At 43.7% G+C, this 20,083-nt stretch overlaps 1 protein-coding gene across 1 annotated transcript in view; it reads left to right on the top strand.

Annotated features, from left to right (window-relative positions):
* Nucleotides 1-20,083, top strand: part of LOC144943766 (retinoic acid receptor alpha-A-like) — a 77,765-nt gene that overhangs the window by 32,855 nt on the left and 24,827 nt on the right. The window contains exons 3-4 of the mRNA XM_078871573.1: nucleotides 1,017-1,158; nucleotides 12,499-12,659. Of these exons, the coding sequence (XP_078727699.1) occupies nucleotides 1,017-1,158; nucleotides 12,499-12,659 (303 nt within the window). The remainder of the gene's footprint in view (nucleotides 1-1,016; nucleotides 1,159-12,498; nucleotides 12,660-20,083) is intronic.

Here is a 20,083-nt window from a genome sequence, read left to right as displayed (position 1 = left end):
GGTGGCTGTGTACTTTTGTACTCGGTGAAACCCCCCTAGAACACTATGAACATGGGAGCGGTACCAAGGGTTCACGATGCTACGAATAACTCGCTGTCTGTGAGGAACAAATGGTCTTCGGAGACTCGTGGACGATAACTCGTGACGACCATTCTTTGCACATGGAAAAGTCCGGAGAGTTCAATGGGTTTAGCCACACAGGGAGAGAGCCACTGTCAATGAGATGGTGAAAGAAAGGAGAAAAGTTGATCATTTGTATGAGTCACATTGTATAATAAAAACTAAAATATAAATAATAATAAGCACCATGTTACCTTTTGTATGAATTTACAGTACAATATGCAATGCCATGACCACATTGCACAGCATACACTCGTATTTCAATGCACATTATAAGCTGCGTGCAATGAATGCTCGGAATTTGTGGTAGTTTAGGACAATAAACTTATGAGTTTAGAAAAAAAAACGATGGTAGCAAAGCGTATAACTAGCAAAAGGAGTTTGTGTTGGGAGGCACACGTGCAGCGCAGCGGAAGAGGGAGGTCACCCAGACGAGCTTAGGAATGTGCACCTAAGAGGTTGGCAACAAGGGTGCGGGGAGGGGGGGGAAGAGATCTGTAAGAGCAGAGCGTCAAGTTTGGGTGTTGATTGATTGCTGCTCAAGTTTATGGAGAAGTGGTGGTCAGGTGTTGTGTGGCATGTAAACAGCATCAGCCTTGATTACCGACTGGTCTCTTTGCAAGGATAAATAACACACTTTGTTACGAGCAAACACACCCTGCAAAAAAACACCAAAAATTCCAAGATGGAAAAACATTTTCGAAAATTAAATATCGATGAATACTAATGAAAGTATTATTTACAATTGCTACGTGTGACTTGCAACGGCCGTCTTGAGCTTTCAAAGACTCCCCCCCCCTTCCCCCCCATATAGCCTTGAACAAACTGTTGGGGTAAGTGCCGTTAGTGAGCAGCACCTCCTGATCTCATGCGTAACAACTGGCTTCTGTCGGCAGGGCTTCTTCCGCCGGAGTATTCAGAAGAACATGGTGTACACCTGCCACCGTGACAAGAAGTGCATCATCAACAAGATAACGCGGAACCGCTGCCAGTACTGCCGCCTGCAACGCTGCCTTGAAGTTGGCATGTCCAAGGAATGTAAGTACTCGATACTGTTTCATTGTGATTTCAATCTTTCGTGACTGCGGGGATTCATATTCTTGGTTCTTTCGGTAAAGTCACGTAGAAGGGAAACAATAAAATAATAAAAATATAAACAATAAAATTATCAGGACGTTTAGATTGCAACACAAGCAATCATCATCAGGTGTGAAAACCTCAGGTGTGAAAACCTGTGGAGAATTGTATTGTTTTATATTTTTATTATTTTATTGTTTCACTTCTACGTGACTTTACCGAAAGAACCAAGAATATACTGTTTCATTCATTGCAATGTCTTCTATCGACCAGGTAAGAGTCCATTATTGCCACATTTCCATTGGGGAACAGCACCAAGGCCTGGGTTTCTTGTCTCATGCTCCATGAGTAAACTATAACTATTGAAACAATTTCTATTTGACCAGGGAAGACTCTCTGAGCTCTATAGCAATTTTTTTCAGAAGCGACCTGGCCACAAATTACCGCTAAAAGAAATGGCTTCTCATGTGGAAATGTATAGTAGCCAAATACTCATTAACACATCTTTTTAAATGTGGAGTGAAAAACCGGAGGACCCGGAGAAAAATCCACGTGACCACGGGGAGAGAGACATGCAAACTCCAGATATACAGGCATCAGAGTCGGGATCAAACCCACAGCCTCCTGTATACCTGGCGAGGTGGTTAACATCTCGCCACCGCGGCACCCCTCATGGTGCCTGTATGCCCCATCGCTTTTCACCTTCTCTCCGACCTCCCTTGCACAATCTGGAGGTGGCTTGGCAGGGGGGGGGCCTTATGTTCTTCACAGTGCATTGATTGTGGCCGATGACGAAAATGTTTGCCACTGTGCTTTTAACAGCAGCGCAGCGCGTAAATGTAAGTAAGTGACGACAAGTGTGTCTCATTACTGCCTTGCCGCTGTGACATTGCAACTGATGCCGGGCCCGGCCTGTGTGGTTTGGTTTGGTTTGAGACGAGGATTTCGGTGCCTCGGTTCTGAAACTCGAGGGTTTCGGGTTGCTGTGGTAATGACTACTTTTGGGCCCAACAAGTATCGCACCGAGGATAATGTCCCACTGACCATGGCAAAGAGACATTGCTCCAAAGGCCCAAACCGTTTGTCTCCTCCCTTTAGTATTCAGGAGCACTAATGTTTGAAGAGAGGGGTGCTAATGTTTTCAGGCTATGCACCAAGTAAAACAGAGCGAGATGTTAAGTAAGTGATAAATGGGGCATTGAGTATAGGCGCTGTTTAGTTTAAGTCAATGTGGAAAACCTTGTACGTAGTTGCTAAAGAGCAATAGCTAAGAGAGAGCTTTCCCAATGTCAGCCAGAGTCGAAAAATGTTAAAGGGTGTGGTAATTCCGTAATGTTATTAATTTTAGTGTGTAATGATTTTCATCATTGGAACCTCCTTTGCCAGTAGCAAAATATGATAATTGTTTTTTTACCCTTTTATCTGGCAACAAAACTGACTAAAAAATGTGTCAGTTTTGTTGCCAGATAAAAGGGTAAAAAAACAATTATCATAATGATTTTCATGTTATGTAGCATGTACCAGTTGATTACATTTAACAATTTTATTTCATTTGTAAAATCATTTCAAGAACAAAGGAGAAATGTTCATGTGAGCAGCTTTGGGTTAATACGGGAATAATAGCGTAGGGATTATATGACATGACCTACAGTCTCAGCATCGTGCAGTAATATTTAAGCTTAAATACATTCAGTGTAATTTAATTTGAGGAAATGAATCATAAAAGCGTATCAAGTAATTGCATTACTTGTAATATACAAAATATGGGATCGCATTACCTTGTTTACAAAAATTTTGGTCACCCTTAATAGTTGTATTACTTTTCAAATCCTTAACCCAGCAACGAAGAGTTAAAATATTTCATGAAACAAGCACATCATGTCCAGTTGGTGCACATGGGGAAAAAACCCAAGGTTTTGAGTTGAAGAGTGCCCAACATTTTCACGTAAAATCACGAAGGTCATCGGAGCATTTGCATGCTGTTAAAGATGGTGACGGAGAAAAATCATCGCTGCTGAAGAACAAATTGGGGGACCTGAACAAGGGCTTCAAGGTTTGCAAAATATAAATAAGAGCAAAACAAACGTCTACATCCACCAAGTTCGCCGAACATTTGAACGTATCCATTGGAGGGACACGGCTGGAAAACATCGGAGCGCCTGTGTATCCCGGGGTGGTCACTGAAGGCGAACAGGAAGAAAATAGTGAAATAAAGAGGTGGGTGAGACCAGGCTGTGGAGGGCTTTTGGAAAACTTGATGGTGAAAAGCTACACACGGTACCCATGTGCCTAAAGAACAATGCTTTACATCAGTTGTATATTACCTCTCGTGAAATATGCACATTGGCAAGGAACATTTAAACAAAAGATGAAACCTGCAGAGAGAAGTGTGGAAAGGTGCAGGCTTTGAATTACACTGGGAGGCAGAGAAGCACGTGGATTAGAGAGTGTACACATGTGAGCGACACAGTGTTGACTTGTGAAAAGGAAGTTGTCCTTCGGCATGACACGTCGTCCTTGGGATGGATGAAAGCCTGTGGTGGAGACTCATGGCGGAGTTGCAGCCAAAGAGGGGTTTCTCGCCTGAAAGCGCGTCCACAGCGGAGATTGAGCAATGAGATCGGCTTGTGGACGGGAGCTAGATGGATAGTATCATCATGTGGCCTTGAGAGCTAGTGAACTTGGGGAGGCCTACATCAAGCAGTGGATAGATCGTGGCTCATGATGACAATCGCTTGATCATGAGTCATACATTTTAGCACCGCAGCATGGTCGAAATAATTTAGTTCCCCCAGGGTTCCTTAATATATACTGTATGACCACTTATTTTTAAATTATAGCATGAGCATTTATACAATGTTTTAAGTACATGGTCAGTGAGGTATCTCAAGTTTATATATATTTTAAACTTTGCAAAGAACAATAACAAACAATTTAATTTTGCAGTATGAAATTTACAACTAGTGCACAAAACAAAACAAACACTGCACAGTGTCCCTTCCTAAACCCTGACGCGGAGCCCTGGGAGAGAACGCATTTAGCGCGAGCAAAAGGACGCCCCGTCCCGCACGTACAACAGAACTGTCAACGAGTGGCACGGCGGATAGATTTCCTTTGGGCATTGGGAGAAGGGCAGTGACGCCAGTGAAATACACAGGGGCAGTGTCAATGCATAAGCACCATTGTGTCCTGGGAATGGCCCCCACGTCCCCTTCGCTGGTTCGGGGAATGTTGTGACGCGAGCGGGCTGCACGCAATCAGGAAGCCGCTCGCCGAGCCACACGTAGCGCTTGCTTCACTGGGAAAGATGAGACTGAACAGATAAGTTTCTATTGCCCTCCTTGGGGGACTGCCTTTGAGATCACACAATCTAGAAGGGCGGATGGGAGCTGGGCTTATTTTCTGGCTTTCTGCCACGCTGCTAATGTATATTTGTGTGCGATGAGAGCGGTGGCGCCGTGGTTAGTGCACTTCGCCGTGAACCCAGTGACCTAGGTTAGGTTCTCGGCCATGGATTACATCGGTGGCGAATAATATCCAAAACCTGCTTTGGGACTCCCCCTAGGTTGACTCGGCTTAAAGTTTTTTTTTTTTCTCGGCAAAGTGTGTTAATGTAAGCATTGCAGAGACGAATGCTTGGAGCAACTCTCTCGTGTCCCATTTCAACTTTATTTGGTGCTGATTAACAATCCGTGCTATTGCAGTATATAAAGCTTAAATAGGGGATCTATGACCTTTATATTTATGTAGGCACATGGACTTACTTTAGGGGGTGTTTGCATAAGCTGTTTGAATACCACTATGCGTGTGTGTGCAAGAGAGGATAGCATAAACTTCAGAGATGTGTGCGCGTGCTACCATGTGTTTGTATTTGTACAAGTGGGGAGCAGTGGCGGAGTGGTTAGCGCGCTGCGCTAAGAACCCTACGATCCGAGTTCGATTCCCTCGCACGGCCAACACTGGTGACGATTATCTGAACTGGTCATGAGCCTCCCCGAGCTTCGACTCGGCCTCAAATGAGTACCTGGTGCGATGTGTAAACGTCGCCACTCGAGAGACAAAGGCAGTAGTCGGGCGTGGTGCTGGCCACCCACCCCATTGTGTGCCGTCCTGGCTTTCATAGTTTATCGCTAACAGCACTTGCCTCAACAGTCTGTTAAGGCTATAGGGGGGATCTTTGTCTTTTGCACAAGTGCTTGTTAGTACACTACCTGAGTACATGTCTTATTTGTGTGTGCATGTGCTTGCCAGCTATGTTTATAAATAGTGCTGAAGTCACCAGGGTAAACACATTTTTTTCCCTCGTGTTTAGTTTATAGACTAGATTTTTGTGATAATGGTGCAGTGGGTTAGTATGCTGTGGAAATGAATTATTATATATGCCTAATGTGAGTGGCATTGTTGTTTGCTGTAGTAATTCATTTATATTTTACTGAACATATTTCTAAAGCAATAAAATTATCACAGTTCTCAAACTTAAAAAGTTAGATTTTCTATCTTTATACACAAGTCAAACATTCTGCGTCGAAATGTAAATTAGGTCATTTCACAATAATAATAAGTAGCACATTTAATATAATTACGTGAGCCTGGACTGTCGGCTAGTAAGTGGGTGAGAAGTTGAGTAGTGGCTAAAATAGCAGACTAGTGCCTCCCCTTGCTTGGATTGAACTTGAAGCCACTGACTTTTTGGCATAAATAATTGCCCTTTGCTTATCCAGGAAAACCTCACCATTGCCTAATTTCCACGACCATTCAAAAAGTGTACTGGAACCAGACTGGGGCCTGAGCTGTATATAATGATCAAACTGAGCCTGTTAGATCGAGAGTTGAAGTTTTCGTGACTGCAGAGATCCATACTCTTTGGTTCTTTCGGTAAAGTCACGTAGAGTATAAACTAAATTAAATCATGACGTTTCGGGCGCAACACAAGCGTCCGTCATCAGGTGGGTCAACCACAGCAAGAAACAATTTCTGAAGTGATAGGTACGACATTAGGTATGGTGTCAGGACCCCAGTAATTGTTTCTTGCTGTGGTTGTCCCACCTGATGACGGACGCTTGTGCTGCGCCCAAAACGTTGTGATTTAATTTAGTTTATTTTATACCCACGTGACTTTCCCGAAAGAACCAAAGAGTACGAGCCTGTTATTTAACAGGTAGGCCCGAGCTGTGTTGAGGAAGCCCCCGCGTTGAACCAATACCACCTTAGAGTGCGGCCGACCATCGAGACTGTTATGCCATCTTGAGGTCACCAGGCCTGTGAGACGCTCGCTCCTCCATGACATCACTGGCCTTGCACTGCCCACCCAGCCATTACAACAATGCGCATTTCAATTCCACGTAGTTTAAGCGAACAATGTGACACGGTTAAACTTTGTGTAAAAATATATATTTCTTAAACATCGCTTGCCGACGACCTTCTCCCCGCGCGACATCCACCGATGTTTCTGTCCGGTGAAGTTGTATACCCCCCCCGCCCCTGCTCCCCTGGCTCGGTCTCTTGAGAGGGAGGAGAGACCGGACGTCTTGGAAAGGGAAGGAGATGTGGAGACAGAGCCTCCCATATGCACATTGGGCGTAGGGGGACGTAGGTGCTCTCCCCACCCCCCCCGGCGTTGCATGTGGAAGAGCCAAACCCTTTCCCAGGCCATTCATGTGCAAGCGAGAAAGCATTGAAGCGATGTGAGTCTCATTGTTCCTTTTCAGGAGGGACCTGAAAACGAGCAACTGAGCGTTTTGCATCACATGTACGCGCGTGCGGAGTTCAGGTTCGTGAAGGGGGAAGCCAGAGACCTGTTCAGAATATCACTCGCCACTGATTTTTGCGCCATGGTCGGGAACCCAGGTTACTGGTTTCAGACCGCAGGGCATGGACCCCTTTGTGTCACTGCTCCCCCCACCTCCCAGCTAAACAGCAGTAAATTTCGATTTAAAGCTTTCGTGACTGCAGGGATTCATATTCTTGGTTCTTTCGGTAAAGTCACGTAGAAGGGAAATAATAAAATAATACATATATAAAACAATAACATTAAATATAAAACAATAACATTTTTATTTTATTATTTCCCTTCTATGTGACTTTACCAAAAGAACCAAGAATATTAACAGCAGTACCTAATCATTAATCTTATACAATACTCTCTTATGTTTGGTGTACATCTAATCCCAGTCAGTGGGCCTAATCAGCCTCTATTTCCTCCCAAGTCGGACAAGTGGTTTCCACTTTGTGTAAAATCGACACTGGTCATGGGGGCACTTGGCCATGCCATAGATTTGTGGGAAATCTGCCAATTCCTCTCAAGAGTGCTAACAGAGATGAGTGCCACCCCATTGCTCCATGTGATCATGAAAGTACTTTGATTTCGAATTCCCTTGAACAAAATGGTTCTCTTTAAGGAAAACAATTTGGAATTTCAGCTATTAATCACGCAAGCGTAATATTTTACCGTAGGCTTTTTTGTAGCACTATCCCACATCTGGCGGAGCGGGGGGGCCAGGTAATACCAAACACATGTGTCGACCTGGGGATAGAAATAGCTTCCTGTGCAATGAACACTACCCTCTGGGTGAACTGTGCAGGCATAATGCTCTACACCTAATTTACCCCCAAAAACTATAATCATACCGGAGAACATAAGAGACTGCAATCAGCAGGTAGTTGTTTGATTTATTGTGCACTTTAATGCACTGCCCTCTGTACTTCAACATGAATCAGTATCTGTAATCGGAAGCATGTGTGCCATTTCATTAAGAATATAAATAACAATTAAAGGCAAGCCCAGATGAACAGAACCCATAATACCCCCAATATATTTTCAAGGCGTACCGATTATAATATGTATATTTCGATTTAAAGCTTTCGTGACTGCAGGGATTAATCTTCTTGGTTCTTTGGGTAAAGTCACGTGAAGGGAATAATATGTATATTTAAAATGTACAATTATATGTAAAGACTTAGGGCTGTGCTAGCAGAAGTACTGTTTACATAAACTTAGAACTAATGCTAACTGTTAAGCTGGAAACAATATATTGTGGCAATTTAACCAATTGTTACGTCATAGGTTTATTTCTACCGTGTACATATGTATATACATGAAATACGCATTTTATCATGTGCCCATTGAAGCTACTTAATGGTACGGTGTTTGTAAAGTGGAACAACTAATTGTGACATGCCTATTTATCGTACCGTGTAGACAGGCGACTGGGATGTTTCAACTCCCGCGCCGGGAAATGGGTTAGAACCGATGACGGTTCCAGATTGTAAGCCCAATGCGCTAGCCATGCCTTAACGACAAGTTCCCGTTCGAAGTTGGTATGTATGAAATATTCAAAGCCTGCAGTCAGTACATTGCCATCTGTTTTTTTTTACCAAATTGTGCTTTACTTTGGCACACGCCCATCCACCGAGGCCAGGATAATTATTCGGGCCGTAATTTAGTGCTGCAGGGGTGAGGATAAGGATCCAATCCAGTTAAATGCAAAAGGCCTTTTGGGCAACTTCCAGGCAGCACTAATCTCGTGCTGTAGTAAAAACTACGAATGCTCTGAAGAATATTGCCGTCGCCAATCACAACTAGTTTCGGTGCCCCATGGGGCATGGTAATGGATGTGTTAATGGATGCACCATAAACATTTATGGGAAACAGGAGATGGTTAGGGTTAGGGACAGAGGTAGGATTACTGAATGGCTGCAGCATTTTCTCAGAGCGGCAGTATTTCGCACACCCATTGCCTCCAACCGCATGATAGTTTTCCATCCATTTATACTGCACCTTGTATCTAATTTGTTCTCTTATCCTTCTGTACAAAAATGATGTGTCTGAGGATAAGAATTTGTATGTATTTATTGCTGAAATGCAGCAGCATCTCAAAACAACTAACAAATATATCGAAACATACTAAACGTAATTGGGCATAAAGTTATTCCGTTTGTTCCAAAAATGTTACCTTTTTTAAGGGAGCCGTTAGGGTAATTATTGCAAACACGGGGAGGGGGGGGATGTTTTGTCCATTGGTCTGGCCATAGACGACACCGATATTTCCACGATAACTACAAAACCCCTAAACCAATCGCCACACAAAAGTTTACCACAGCTTACCAGCAACGCTAATGCCCTGGGACACATTGGCTCCAAAACAAGCAAAACAACTTCATGGTGCTGCCTGTACATGGTGGGGGGGGGGGCAGGGAGCAAAGAATGGGCGGTGGGGGGGGGGCAAAAGAGAGTATGGATGACGCACGCAAATGGCACGTGTGTGGAGGAGACGGAGCAGCACCTGCGCAGAGTGGGCGGTGGGGGGGGGGGTTGTGTGCCGGAAGGGGGCTGAGGAGTGGCATGCGCTCCTAGCGTGCTGGCGGGCAAGAGTGCAGGGGGGAGGAGGGGGCAGGAGGAAGAGGGGCATGCCCCCATTCTCAAACCCCATCTACTATTTAACTCACTAGTTTTTTGGTTTCAGAAGCGACCTGGCCACAAATGATAGCTCGACAAAGTGGCTTATCATGTGGGGAATTATAGCAGCCGAATATTCTAAATGCGGGAACCAGAGAAAAAATCCGCGACCACGGGGTCATCATGTGAACTCCATGCATACAGGCGTCAGGGTTGGGATCGAACACACAACCTCCTTACATACCAGGCAAGGGAGTTAACATCTCACCACCTACTCCTTCAGAAGCAGTTCTGTGATGTGTCCTTCCAGCGACCATTCTTTGACTTGATGGTGGGGTGATGGACCCATAATTCAGCCTCTGCTACTGTACCCTTGCTTGTAGAGACCCTGATATTGAATTGAATGCACACATAAACTACTGTCATCATGTTGTTTCCTCTTTACTCATTTTACTCTTCCAAAATGTATGGAAATGTTTCATATCCACTGCACCGCCAGTCAAAAAAGTCCAAAGTGGACCTTCAAAAACGCCATGGGAAGTATTAATCTCCATCAGTTTCCCTGAGGCGATGGTGGAAAATCCACATTCACGTGACGGTGGCCAGTCTCTCCAGGCCACGGCAGCTGTTAACTTCCCACAAAGAGACGATCCCAGAGGGATAACTACTGAGATTGCTCATGATCGTGATTTGTATTCCTAACTTTCTGATTGTGAGCCAATGGCTGTAATTGCTGTGACACCAGGCTGGATACAAATTTAATGGACAGAGCAGTTTCATATTTTATGCTGCCAGTTTTTTTGGTCTGCCATAAATTAATATCCGTTTTTTCTCAACTCTCCATAAGGTCACAACCCTTTCATACCATAATCATAATGAGGAGGCATGGCCATAATAACTTGATTATTCCATATGGTTGGAAAAAAAAAAGAGGGCTTTTTTTTGTTGCAAGCCTGGGGTCCAGATGTTTCGTACGTACCCCAGAGCACACAAAGAAAGAGTGGTGGGTGAGTGGGAGTCTGCAGTGGCTGGGAGAGAGAGCTAAGGAAGTGGCCAGGGGAGTTGGCGTTTTGAAGACAAGGCAGGGCAATGGCTAAATCAGGACTTCCGAAGAATCAGGCCAGCATATTTGTGGTCACAACGCAACTGGATTTCACCCAAAAATGTCAATGTTTGGGTGATGGATACACATGTGCAAGGCAATTTGTGGACTCAAATTGTATCTGGAATGGTCGGCTGTGGTTTTGAGAGTGCTTAAGTCACATTTGTAGGATTTTAAGTTGATATCTTTGTATGGGAGGTTGACTGAGCCGCTCATTCTTCTGAGGTTGAAGTAAGCAATCAGTGATTGCTCTTTAGAGAAACAATATCGGAATATGGAATGTCTACCATTGGCCTATGGCCATATACTGTGATCAGCACTCCGTCTTGCTTATTTAACCTGGTAGGCGCTAAATTTCGATTTAAAGCTTTTGTGACTGCAGGGATTAATCTTCTTGGTTCTTTCGGTAAAGTCACGTAGAAGGGAAATAATAAAAATAAAACATAAAATAAAAATTATCACGACGCTTTGACGTTTAACTCGTACTTAAGCTTGCTTCGGTAGGTGCAGATCAAGGATGAGAGCCTCTTTGCAAGAGCATGGCTATCCTTAATATTTACTCAGTGGCACAATAAAAAGTTAACTTTGTACGTGCAATCTGTAAAGGAGGCTGTGTTTTCGTTGAGTACGTGTGAAGGATCGAGGGAAGCCAGGTTTACAAGCTCTGGGGTGGTGTCCAGGGGTCAGTTACCAAGTGGGGGAAGGCCTGCAGTCTGAAAGCGGAATACTCGGGAGGGCAGACATGGGGTCGTGTGTCCACTGTGCATCAGCTTCAACGTCTACCAGAGGGAAGTGTTAGCGCGGTGATGTGTGGGCATCAATGGTATATGGGGTGCGGTGGCGCAGTGGTTGGCGTGCTGCACGACGAACCCGGCGACCCGAGTTCGATTCCTGTTCGCGACCAACAACAGTGACGTATGTCTGAACTGGTCCTGGGCCTCCCCTAGGTAGACTCAGCATCAAATGAGAACCTGTTGCGGTGTGTAAACATCACCACTTGGGAGACAGAGGGCCAGGCATGCTGGCCACCTCTCCGCCCCGTTTGCCGTGCCAGCCTTCATTGGTGCTCGCTCTCAGAACTTGCCCCAAAAGTCTGGTAAGGCCAAAATAGGGATCTTTGTGTGTTTGTTTGGGCATGAATGGTCTTGGTCAAGATGACCGCTTGACCGTTAGTGAGGTATTTAGCCCTTTCCCGTTCCGATGACGTACGTGTACATCGTCAAAACGAAACGGGAAGAAAAACTAAAATAAAATAGCTTCATCGTTACCGACACTCCCACAAGGCCATGCGGGAGGGCGTGCCACAGTTTGGCACGAGCTTTCATAGAGTGCGGTCGTGACACTACAGTTCTCTGAGGTGAGTACAGTACAATGTCTGTAAAAAGAACAGCGCTGTGCCTCTTAAAATAAAATTAACGCTAACCACTTGCGCGCTCCGAGATTCAGAGATTCGCAGGTGAACGGGACCCACCCTGCAACTTGCAGACGTCTCTGAACGGAAAGGGTTAACTGCAGGCATACATCACCAGACCTCGCAGAATGTGCGGGGATGGGTCTGCTAATTGAATTAGAAATCATTTTAACGCACGCATCACAATGAACAAAAGCCAAGCTTTAAATGTTTGCGAAAACTCAGTGTTAAGAACAAGTTACGTCACGAAAAAGCCTCTGTACAAGCATGAGATATCTTTCCAAACGACATTAAAAGCAAATATCGTGGCTTCACAAGACGTCTTGGAATGGGAAAGGGCTAACCTGCCCGTTGGTGTGCGCGCGTTTTTTGTCGATGTTTCGTTGCGAGCAGCGGTGAGGAATGACCGGAGCAAAAAGAAGAAGGAGGTGGTGCGACCGGAGTTGCTGGAAATTCCTCCGCCGTGTCCCGAGATCGAGGACCTCATTGACCGCGTGCGCCGTGCCCACCAGGAGACTTTCCCATCGCTGTGTCAGCTCGGCAAGTACACGACGGTAGGTGGACTTGGCGCCCCTGTCACTGAAACCTTCCATTGACTTGCATCCCACTGGGATATTTGCACAGGGTTGGTGTACGGTGATTTTTCTGCAATATTTTGCTGTCTTTTCTTGGATTTTCTGTTTGCACATAGTCACTTTTTGTTTGTTGCGGTTGCACCCGATTCAAGAGCCGAATGGCTCACAGGGCTATACCTAATAAATGAACTTTGAACTTTTGCTCAGTTGGACAATTGCAGTCCTGGTTGGCTGATCTTATTTTCTTAAATAACGTTTCGAGGATCGTTACGTTATATTTTTTGAGTCAAAAGTCAAGCGATCTCCCTGATTTATACAAACAAGTGGGGCTGAGCCAGTGGTATGAATTCCACATTGCTGTGGCAGGGCTCTGTCTCTTAGCAAGAACCACTGATGGATGACCACACCGCAATCCTGCGTTTATCAACCCAAGGGGTAAGAGAGGCTGAGAATGCCATGACCTTTTAAACTCAACTGTGAATTATATTCTTGCACTGCGATACACTATTCAGTGGTATGTTTTGGTCAAAGAGCTGGTGTCATAGTGATTAATACTATATTGAGAATGTTACTTTAAAATAAAAGTGTAACACCAGTCGGCAATAATTCTCAAGCAGCAGCAGCAAGTTTGCCGCAGAATTCGCGACACCACTCCAGGTAATGAATGAATACAACTTATATCCTTCATCATGCCCTTGCATGTCCACGGTTCTAGCATGGGTCTGCCCTAGGTCACCCACCCTAACGTGAGCATCTGGCATGATGTGTACATTTCAGCACTGGCAATGAAAATACATTCGGGGTTGAATGTATGAACTCTTCATCGCAAACATGCATAATAACAAGAGGAACAGGGTACCTTTTTTTTAATGAGAAATATGTCGTTATATACGGATACCCCGTTGTATTTGCTTGAAAATGTAAATTTAAAAAACACAAAATGTGATCCAAAAAATCTCGGAATATGACTATAAATAGGAAGTGTGTGTATAAAACAGACGATATTTCTGCTAAGTTTCTGCCCGTTGTGAGCACTGCCCATTGATATCATTTTACAAACCCAGGTGGCATTGACCAAACCCCTTTGACCCATTGGCATCACGTTCTGTGTTGGCTTTAATAGGTACGCTCCACCAGCACACATGTCCCTTTGCTATACAGGTCTGTCCAGCAGTCTGTCTCATTGTCACTCAACTCCAGTGCTCACTACACCCCACGGTGCAGCCTTCCTTAATTACCAACCACACCATGTGTGCGCAATGTGTCGCGGCTTAATTTACATATTGATGGAAAAGATTAGCAATTACGTAAAGCTACGTGCCGTTCGAGGTCATTAGCACCGGAGTTTGGAAGAAGAAAAAATTATCCCGGTCTCTCTCAACGGTTGCTGTGTGAATCTTGCGGAAACGAAGCTTCAAACACACGTGCACCTGTGCATATCTGCACATCTGACCTCCAGCAACTTTTGCTGTACGAACAAGCGGCAAAAAGATTTGGATTGCCCCGAAAAAAACATCTGAAAGGTAAAAAGAGACCGTTGCTCAATCTGGCAATTGTTTTGGTCATTATGCCCTTTAATTATCAAGCCTGATTAGAGCCCCTTTATGATGCCATATGTGGGAGTACACCAAAGTAGCTGTAACAAAAAAAACCCACGCGCATGAGGGGATAGCACTGGCGTGGCCATTACAAATGGGTCCACAGCCCAGTTTCTTTATTTGTCTTCACTGCCATTTCCTGGCGACCTTCACAGCCCCAACGGTAGTGCCCCGTAGTGTCGCAGGACGGAATGAAAATCTGGATTATCCACCAAAAGCCACCTCCACACACACATACCAGGGAGCAAGATTTATTCTTAAACATTAATATAACCAGGACACTGTACATTACATATTAAAATATATTAAGGTTGACTTTCTAAAAGGGAACACTCGGGAGAGTTTGGAAGGTTTTTAATGTGAATTCGGAGCAGAGTTATGAAAATAAGCTGGGACGGAGAGAAAAACAAACAATGTTGCTGCTCCGTCTGTCGGGAGAAGAAAGTGAACTCATTCGATCTGTTGTTAGGAAGAGCAAGCACATCTGTACTGGGCACATAGCGAGAGGGAAAAAGGGGCTTGCTGAAGGAAGTGATTGAGGGAAGATTTCTTTGGGAAAAGACCAAGAGGGAGGGGTGAACAACGGCGTTGTTATACGATGAAGGGCGCGGAGGCAGATGAACAGAGCAGTGGAAGGCAGAGGAACGTGGAGGTCTAGAACTGTGCCTCGCAATTCTCTACGGACAGAGCGCGTGACGATTGAACAATTGCTGAAATGTTCAATTATGTAGATGTGAAAATAATATACGTACAAGATGTACTATGTTTTCCACAAGTACATGTAAGCTCACTTCATTATGACACGCGGAACATAACCCTCGGCAAGTTAGGCGAGACTTTTTTTTTGCTTGCCAGACCCCTAATCCATCACGGCACACTGCGCGCACGCTTGAAGGTGCAACCCCGTTCAGGACATCGTGGTCGCAAAGCAACCCACTGATTTATGAGAATCTTACTAGCCAGTGTAACAAATGTATGTGTTATATAGATCAGCTAAAACAACTATCTTACAATGCTAATGGTATGAATAATACATTTCAATGGAGAAAGACCCCACCTGCACAAATTACTCAATTGGAATTATGCATAGCGACGTCGCCTCTCCCCCCCCCCCTACTGCAAAAACTTGGCAGGTCCCTGCTGAGAATGAGTGTTGAGATTCAGTGAGGCTTTCCTGGGTAAACACGTGGAATAATGAAAAAAACATGAAGATTTAAGCAAACGTGTTGGAGCAGTGGTTCCCAGAATGTGGTCTGCGATGGTCAGCGGCGGCTGCGATGCAAATGCAGGTTTATCCGGACAATAATAATGACAATGTTTACACCTTTTGTTTCGGGCATGAATTCAACCTTTTAATCATGATATTTAATTTTGACAAAAAGATGTAAGTTAGGTAAACTACCCTGATTTAAAGAACCCTAACCCTAAGATCTAACCAAAAACCTTATACCTGTGTTAAAAAAAAGTTTTTTTATAATCCGGCAGTTTGAATCATTTTTATACGAGTGGAATTTAGAGAGAGAGAAGTGATTGTGTTTTGTCACCAGGGAGGGAGGGGGGCTGGCTGGTCCGCAGACCAAAAAGAGGAACGCCGGTGTCGGGGCGATGCTTAAGTATTTGTGAAAAGCCCGTGCCCTGAAATGATTGGTGCGTTTTTGGGAGACAGACTGTCTGGCCAAGAACTCATTAAGATATTTTCTTTCAGCACTTATGTGCATCTGTTATTCCTGTGTTTGATTCAATTTTGTAATTAAGTAAGCTGTGCTATTACAAATGCAGTGTTAACCCTTTGAAAAATGACTGCCTTGCATGATCATATAACCCAGCTGTTTTACATTATGGTGAATGTCCACATGATGTAGAGCATATTAATCAGGTTTGACCTGCCATTGGAAATGTCCGGAGGTTCAGAGCGAGCCTAATTTGGAATCCCAGCTACATTTCTGGCTTTTACTTGTATTTGCAATTAACCATTCCATTCATTATCCAGCCTCTAATTTAGCCTTTCATGAAAGGTGAAAGATTTCAAACTGTCTTCTATGGAAGTCGGCTAAAGAATACGTATTTAATTCTTAAAACCGGGACAGGCTAGCACAGGATTACGTTCCTTTATCGTGCATGGGATGTTAGCGTAGTACTTAAGTTAGTCTTAATTCCCCCAGGACATTTGTCGTGGTGATCTCAACACTTGAGTGAGTCTGAATGTATGTGTAAGAGCACGAGTGCTCTGTTTACCCATAAGTCCTGAGAGGGGGCTGATGTAACAGATAGCTGGCATCCGGAATATCCTCCTCCTCGTAGAAGACATCGCTTTTTTCCGATGCTATCGGCAAGAGTTTATCCCCGCTCCTCTCTCACGCTCATTCTCTCCGCCGTTGAGGACATCAGAGATGACCATAATTTCTTCTCTTATGAGTACAGTTACGTCTCACCCTTTTAATGTAGTTACACAACTACGTCCTCACTTGATTAATACCGCCACCTGATCTGCATTAAGAAATTGTACCATATTGTCGAGTACAGAATATTATTTACGTGCATTATTTTGGCGATTTGGAAAAATTGCTTTGATTTATGCCGCTTCGATATTCGTGTTGATAATACAGCCCTTTGTCACTCCACTGCTGGATGATGCCCTCGCAGTCATGGAGATTTGGCCATACTGCACGTGGATTAGTTTGTGTTGATGTAGCAGTCACTCTTTGAATGCTGTGATTTGGTGTGGCTCTGTAACAGAAAATGGTTTTGCCACATCACGGCAGAAGCCACCTCATGCTTGTGAGACATTGTTCTGAAATATGTCACGGTAGATATGTTCAGTTTGAAGTTGGTTGTAACCCATTTATACAGTGTAACTCCACGAGATATGTCCCTGCAGTCTGGGGAAATTTTGTGATGAAAATGGACATTGGATTTGACGGCTGAAACATGTTGTTCTGGCTGTGAATGTCACCTCAAAAACATCCACACCCATAAATCCCCTTCTCCTTTAATGCAGCACTTAGAAAAATAATCGCCTCAATGTTTACTGTACATTTCCTGCTTTAAAAGCCTACCAGTACTCAAGCAAACCTTTGATATGTGATCGTGGCTTTGCAGCATAGAAGCAAAATCAACCTGCTATCATCCTTCATTGGACCATCTGTTGGCAAAAGCCCCTCTTCCTTTACAGCCAGCGCAGGCCGTGACATGTTTGCATTTGGGCATTTTATTCCCTGCGACTGCCGCGCCGTCTGATGTGTGGCTCACATTGTGGGTGTGAGCGGCATTTTCATTTTTTTGTGTTATTACTACAGGTTTGTGCCCCCCCCCGCCGCCGGTTTGCGATCAAAAACTCCCTCTGTGGTTTTTAGTGAAGAGTTCTCCCAGGCAGCTGCAGAGCTTTTAGAGGGCCTGCTTTGTTTTAATGCCTGGTGTTTGTTTCACTTTGGAATGCACTGTTGGTTTCTCAGAGCGTATCAAATAGTGTTCCTTGGCTGCTGTACAATTCGCCAAAAGAATGTGACCAAAGTTTGCAAATGCTCTACGAATACATTGGACTATTGGCAAAAATATATATATGTGTATTGGTGAATTATAATACAGGCCACAAAGTATGGCCGTATAAAACAATATGTATGATGGCGAGCCTTAGAAAGTAGTATAAAAACCCTTCCAAATGATACGCGTTCCTGGCGCTTGGTTTTCTGAAACAGCAGTTTGAAAACCATCTGGAATGTGATGAAAGATGGTCATGGAGTCAAGTAAAAGATTAAATTTCCTTTTGATCACTTAATCCATCACTTTGTTGTGGAAGGAAATGTTTTATATTGTTATAGGGTATATTAATTCATAATTTGGCTCTAGAAATATTTTGTAATGCTGATGTCACATACACAATATATGCATCTATGTAGTTGTGGGTGTGAAGAATAACCCCTTATATATGGAATTAACGATGAATTTGTTGGTTTGAAAAAGCACTTAAGAATGAATGTAACTGAGCTAAGATGTTAATTTGTACTTTATAATCGTATTGTTTGCTTGAAGGTTATTTTACAATAAGAGGCACACTATTATATGAATATACTCACTGATGTCATGATATCATTTCCAATAAAAACAAACATACAATGCTTCATTGAGGCACAAGCTTAAATAAAAAAAATATAGTCATTTTTCCATAAGTATTGTCTACACTCATTAAATGTGATCATTAGACTAAACACTATCACCGTTGTCAATCCCAGAGGTTAACACTCTGTTTGCGCTCGGTATGAAATTGTATATTGTGTTTTTCCAAAAATTTGAATGAGGTACGAAAAACATAGGTAGATGAAGCATTTGAGAGTTTTCGGTGCGGGGTTTGAGGCATATGAGGAGGAGGAGGACTTCGTGGCACAGTCTGGCAAGAAATCACGACCCGCAGGGCGAGGCGAAGGGAGGGAGAGTAACACGAGCAGGTTAACCAGACGGGGAATAACGCGGGCAGACTTCAGAAGAGCGCTCGCTGGTCACGGGCGTAACAGTAGAAGAAGGCAACGGAGCAAACGATGAAATTGGGAGGGGAAAAAAGTGGACCTGGCTGGATCGTAAATAAGAATAACAACTCGTGAGTGGAGTCTGTCAAACCGTTTTAGTGCCATCTTTGATGCACTGCCCATATGTGAAAGCAGCAGTTCAATCCTGAGGAAAAACTGTGATTTGTAGATAGGAGTTACTACTTGCTCGGCATATTTTGCACATTAAGGAATACTTTTTTAAGAGGTGCCCTTTCATGATGGAAATCATTTTCAGATTTCAAGATCGTTTGAGTGTAAAGGGTGCCAAAATGTAGTTGAAGAGGAACAGAATTGACGGTGAGTGAATGTGTAATTTTTTTAAACTGGCTTTGAAGTATTTTACATCATGAGAGTCATTGTGGTTCTTTTCAAGAATCGGTGACGGGTCGGGAGTGAGTGAAGTAAAAGAACATATTCAGTCATACTGTGGCTTTGTGATGCTTTCCACTTGAGTTTTGAATGCAGAACGAAAATAATATGCAGTCTTATCAGTGTTAGAGTAGATAGGATTGCTTGCCGGGTCCATAACTTTGGACTGTGACTATCCCAAAGTTAACATAACAGTTAATGTTGTCTCATTCTTTCATGGCAATAAACTAATTTGTGCCTTCCCACAAAATTGGTGTTCCAATATTGACCCTGGCGGGATCATGAGCCAAGTCAACCTTCAACTGAACTTTGTGCTTGCAACTTCCTTATTCTGAGTTACGAGTTTGGACCACAGCATCACTTGTGTCTGAATAGCATTATAAATGAAGTGTTACTCGGATGTTAACACCAAAGCTGTATGCAATCACTGGCCATCCATCGTCAACATTTATGTATTTGTACCACCCGTCATGTTGTGGAGCACTCGACTCCCATACGCAATGTCACAAGTTTAAATTCACTGCAGTGATATTAAACTCTATAAATCTTTCCCACATTTTCTAGGGATACACGTGTAGCCCTGCAGTCATAGATACAAAATGATAAATTCTGGCACATACTGCTTTATTTCAAGCATTAACAAAGGTGTGCATTGTGCACAGAAATATGCACAAACTTACATGTGCATATTCTTGGTTCTTTCGGTAAAGTCACGTAGAAGGGAAAGAACCAAGAATATGAATCCCTGCAGTCACGAAAGCTATAAAACGAAATGTTACACGTGCATGTCAAATCCACCATCGTGCAGTGTGTGCCTGCTAATACATCATTTATAAACTTGTGAACAGGCATACACACAATCTGAAAAACGAGCATGCAGTAACATGTTTCTCGC

The sequence above is a fragment of the Lampetra fluviatilis genome, chromosome 2 (assembly GCF_964198595.1).
Source record: "Lampetra fluviatilis chromosome 2, kcLamFluv1.1, whole genome shotgun sequence".
NCBI classification, from domain to species: Eukaryota; Metazoa; Chordata; class Hyperoartia; order Petromyzontiformes; family Petromyzontidae; genus Lampetra; species Lampetra fluviatilis.
This window is presented reverse-complemented; position numbering and strand designations above follow the sequence as displayed.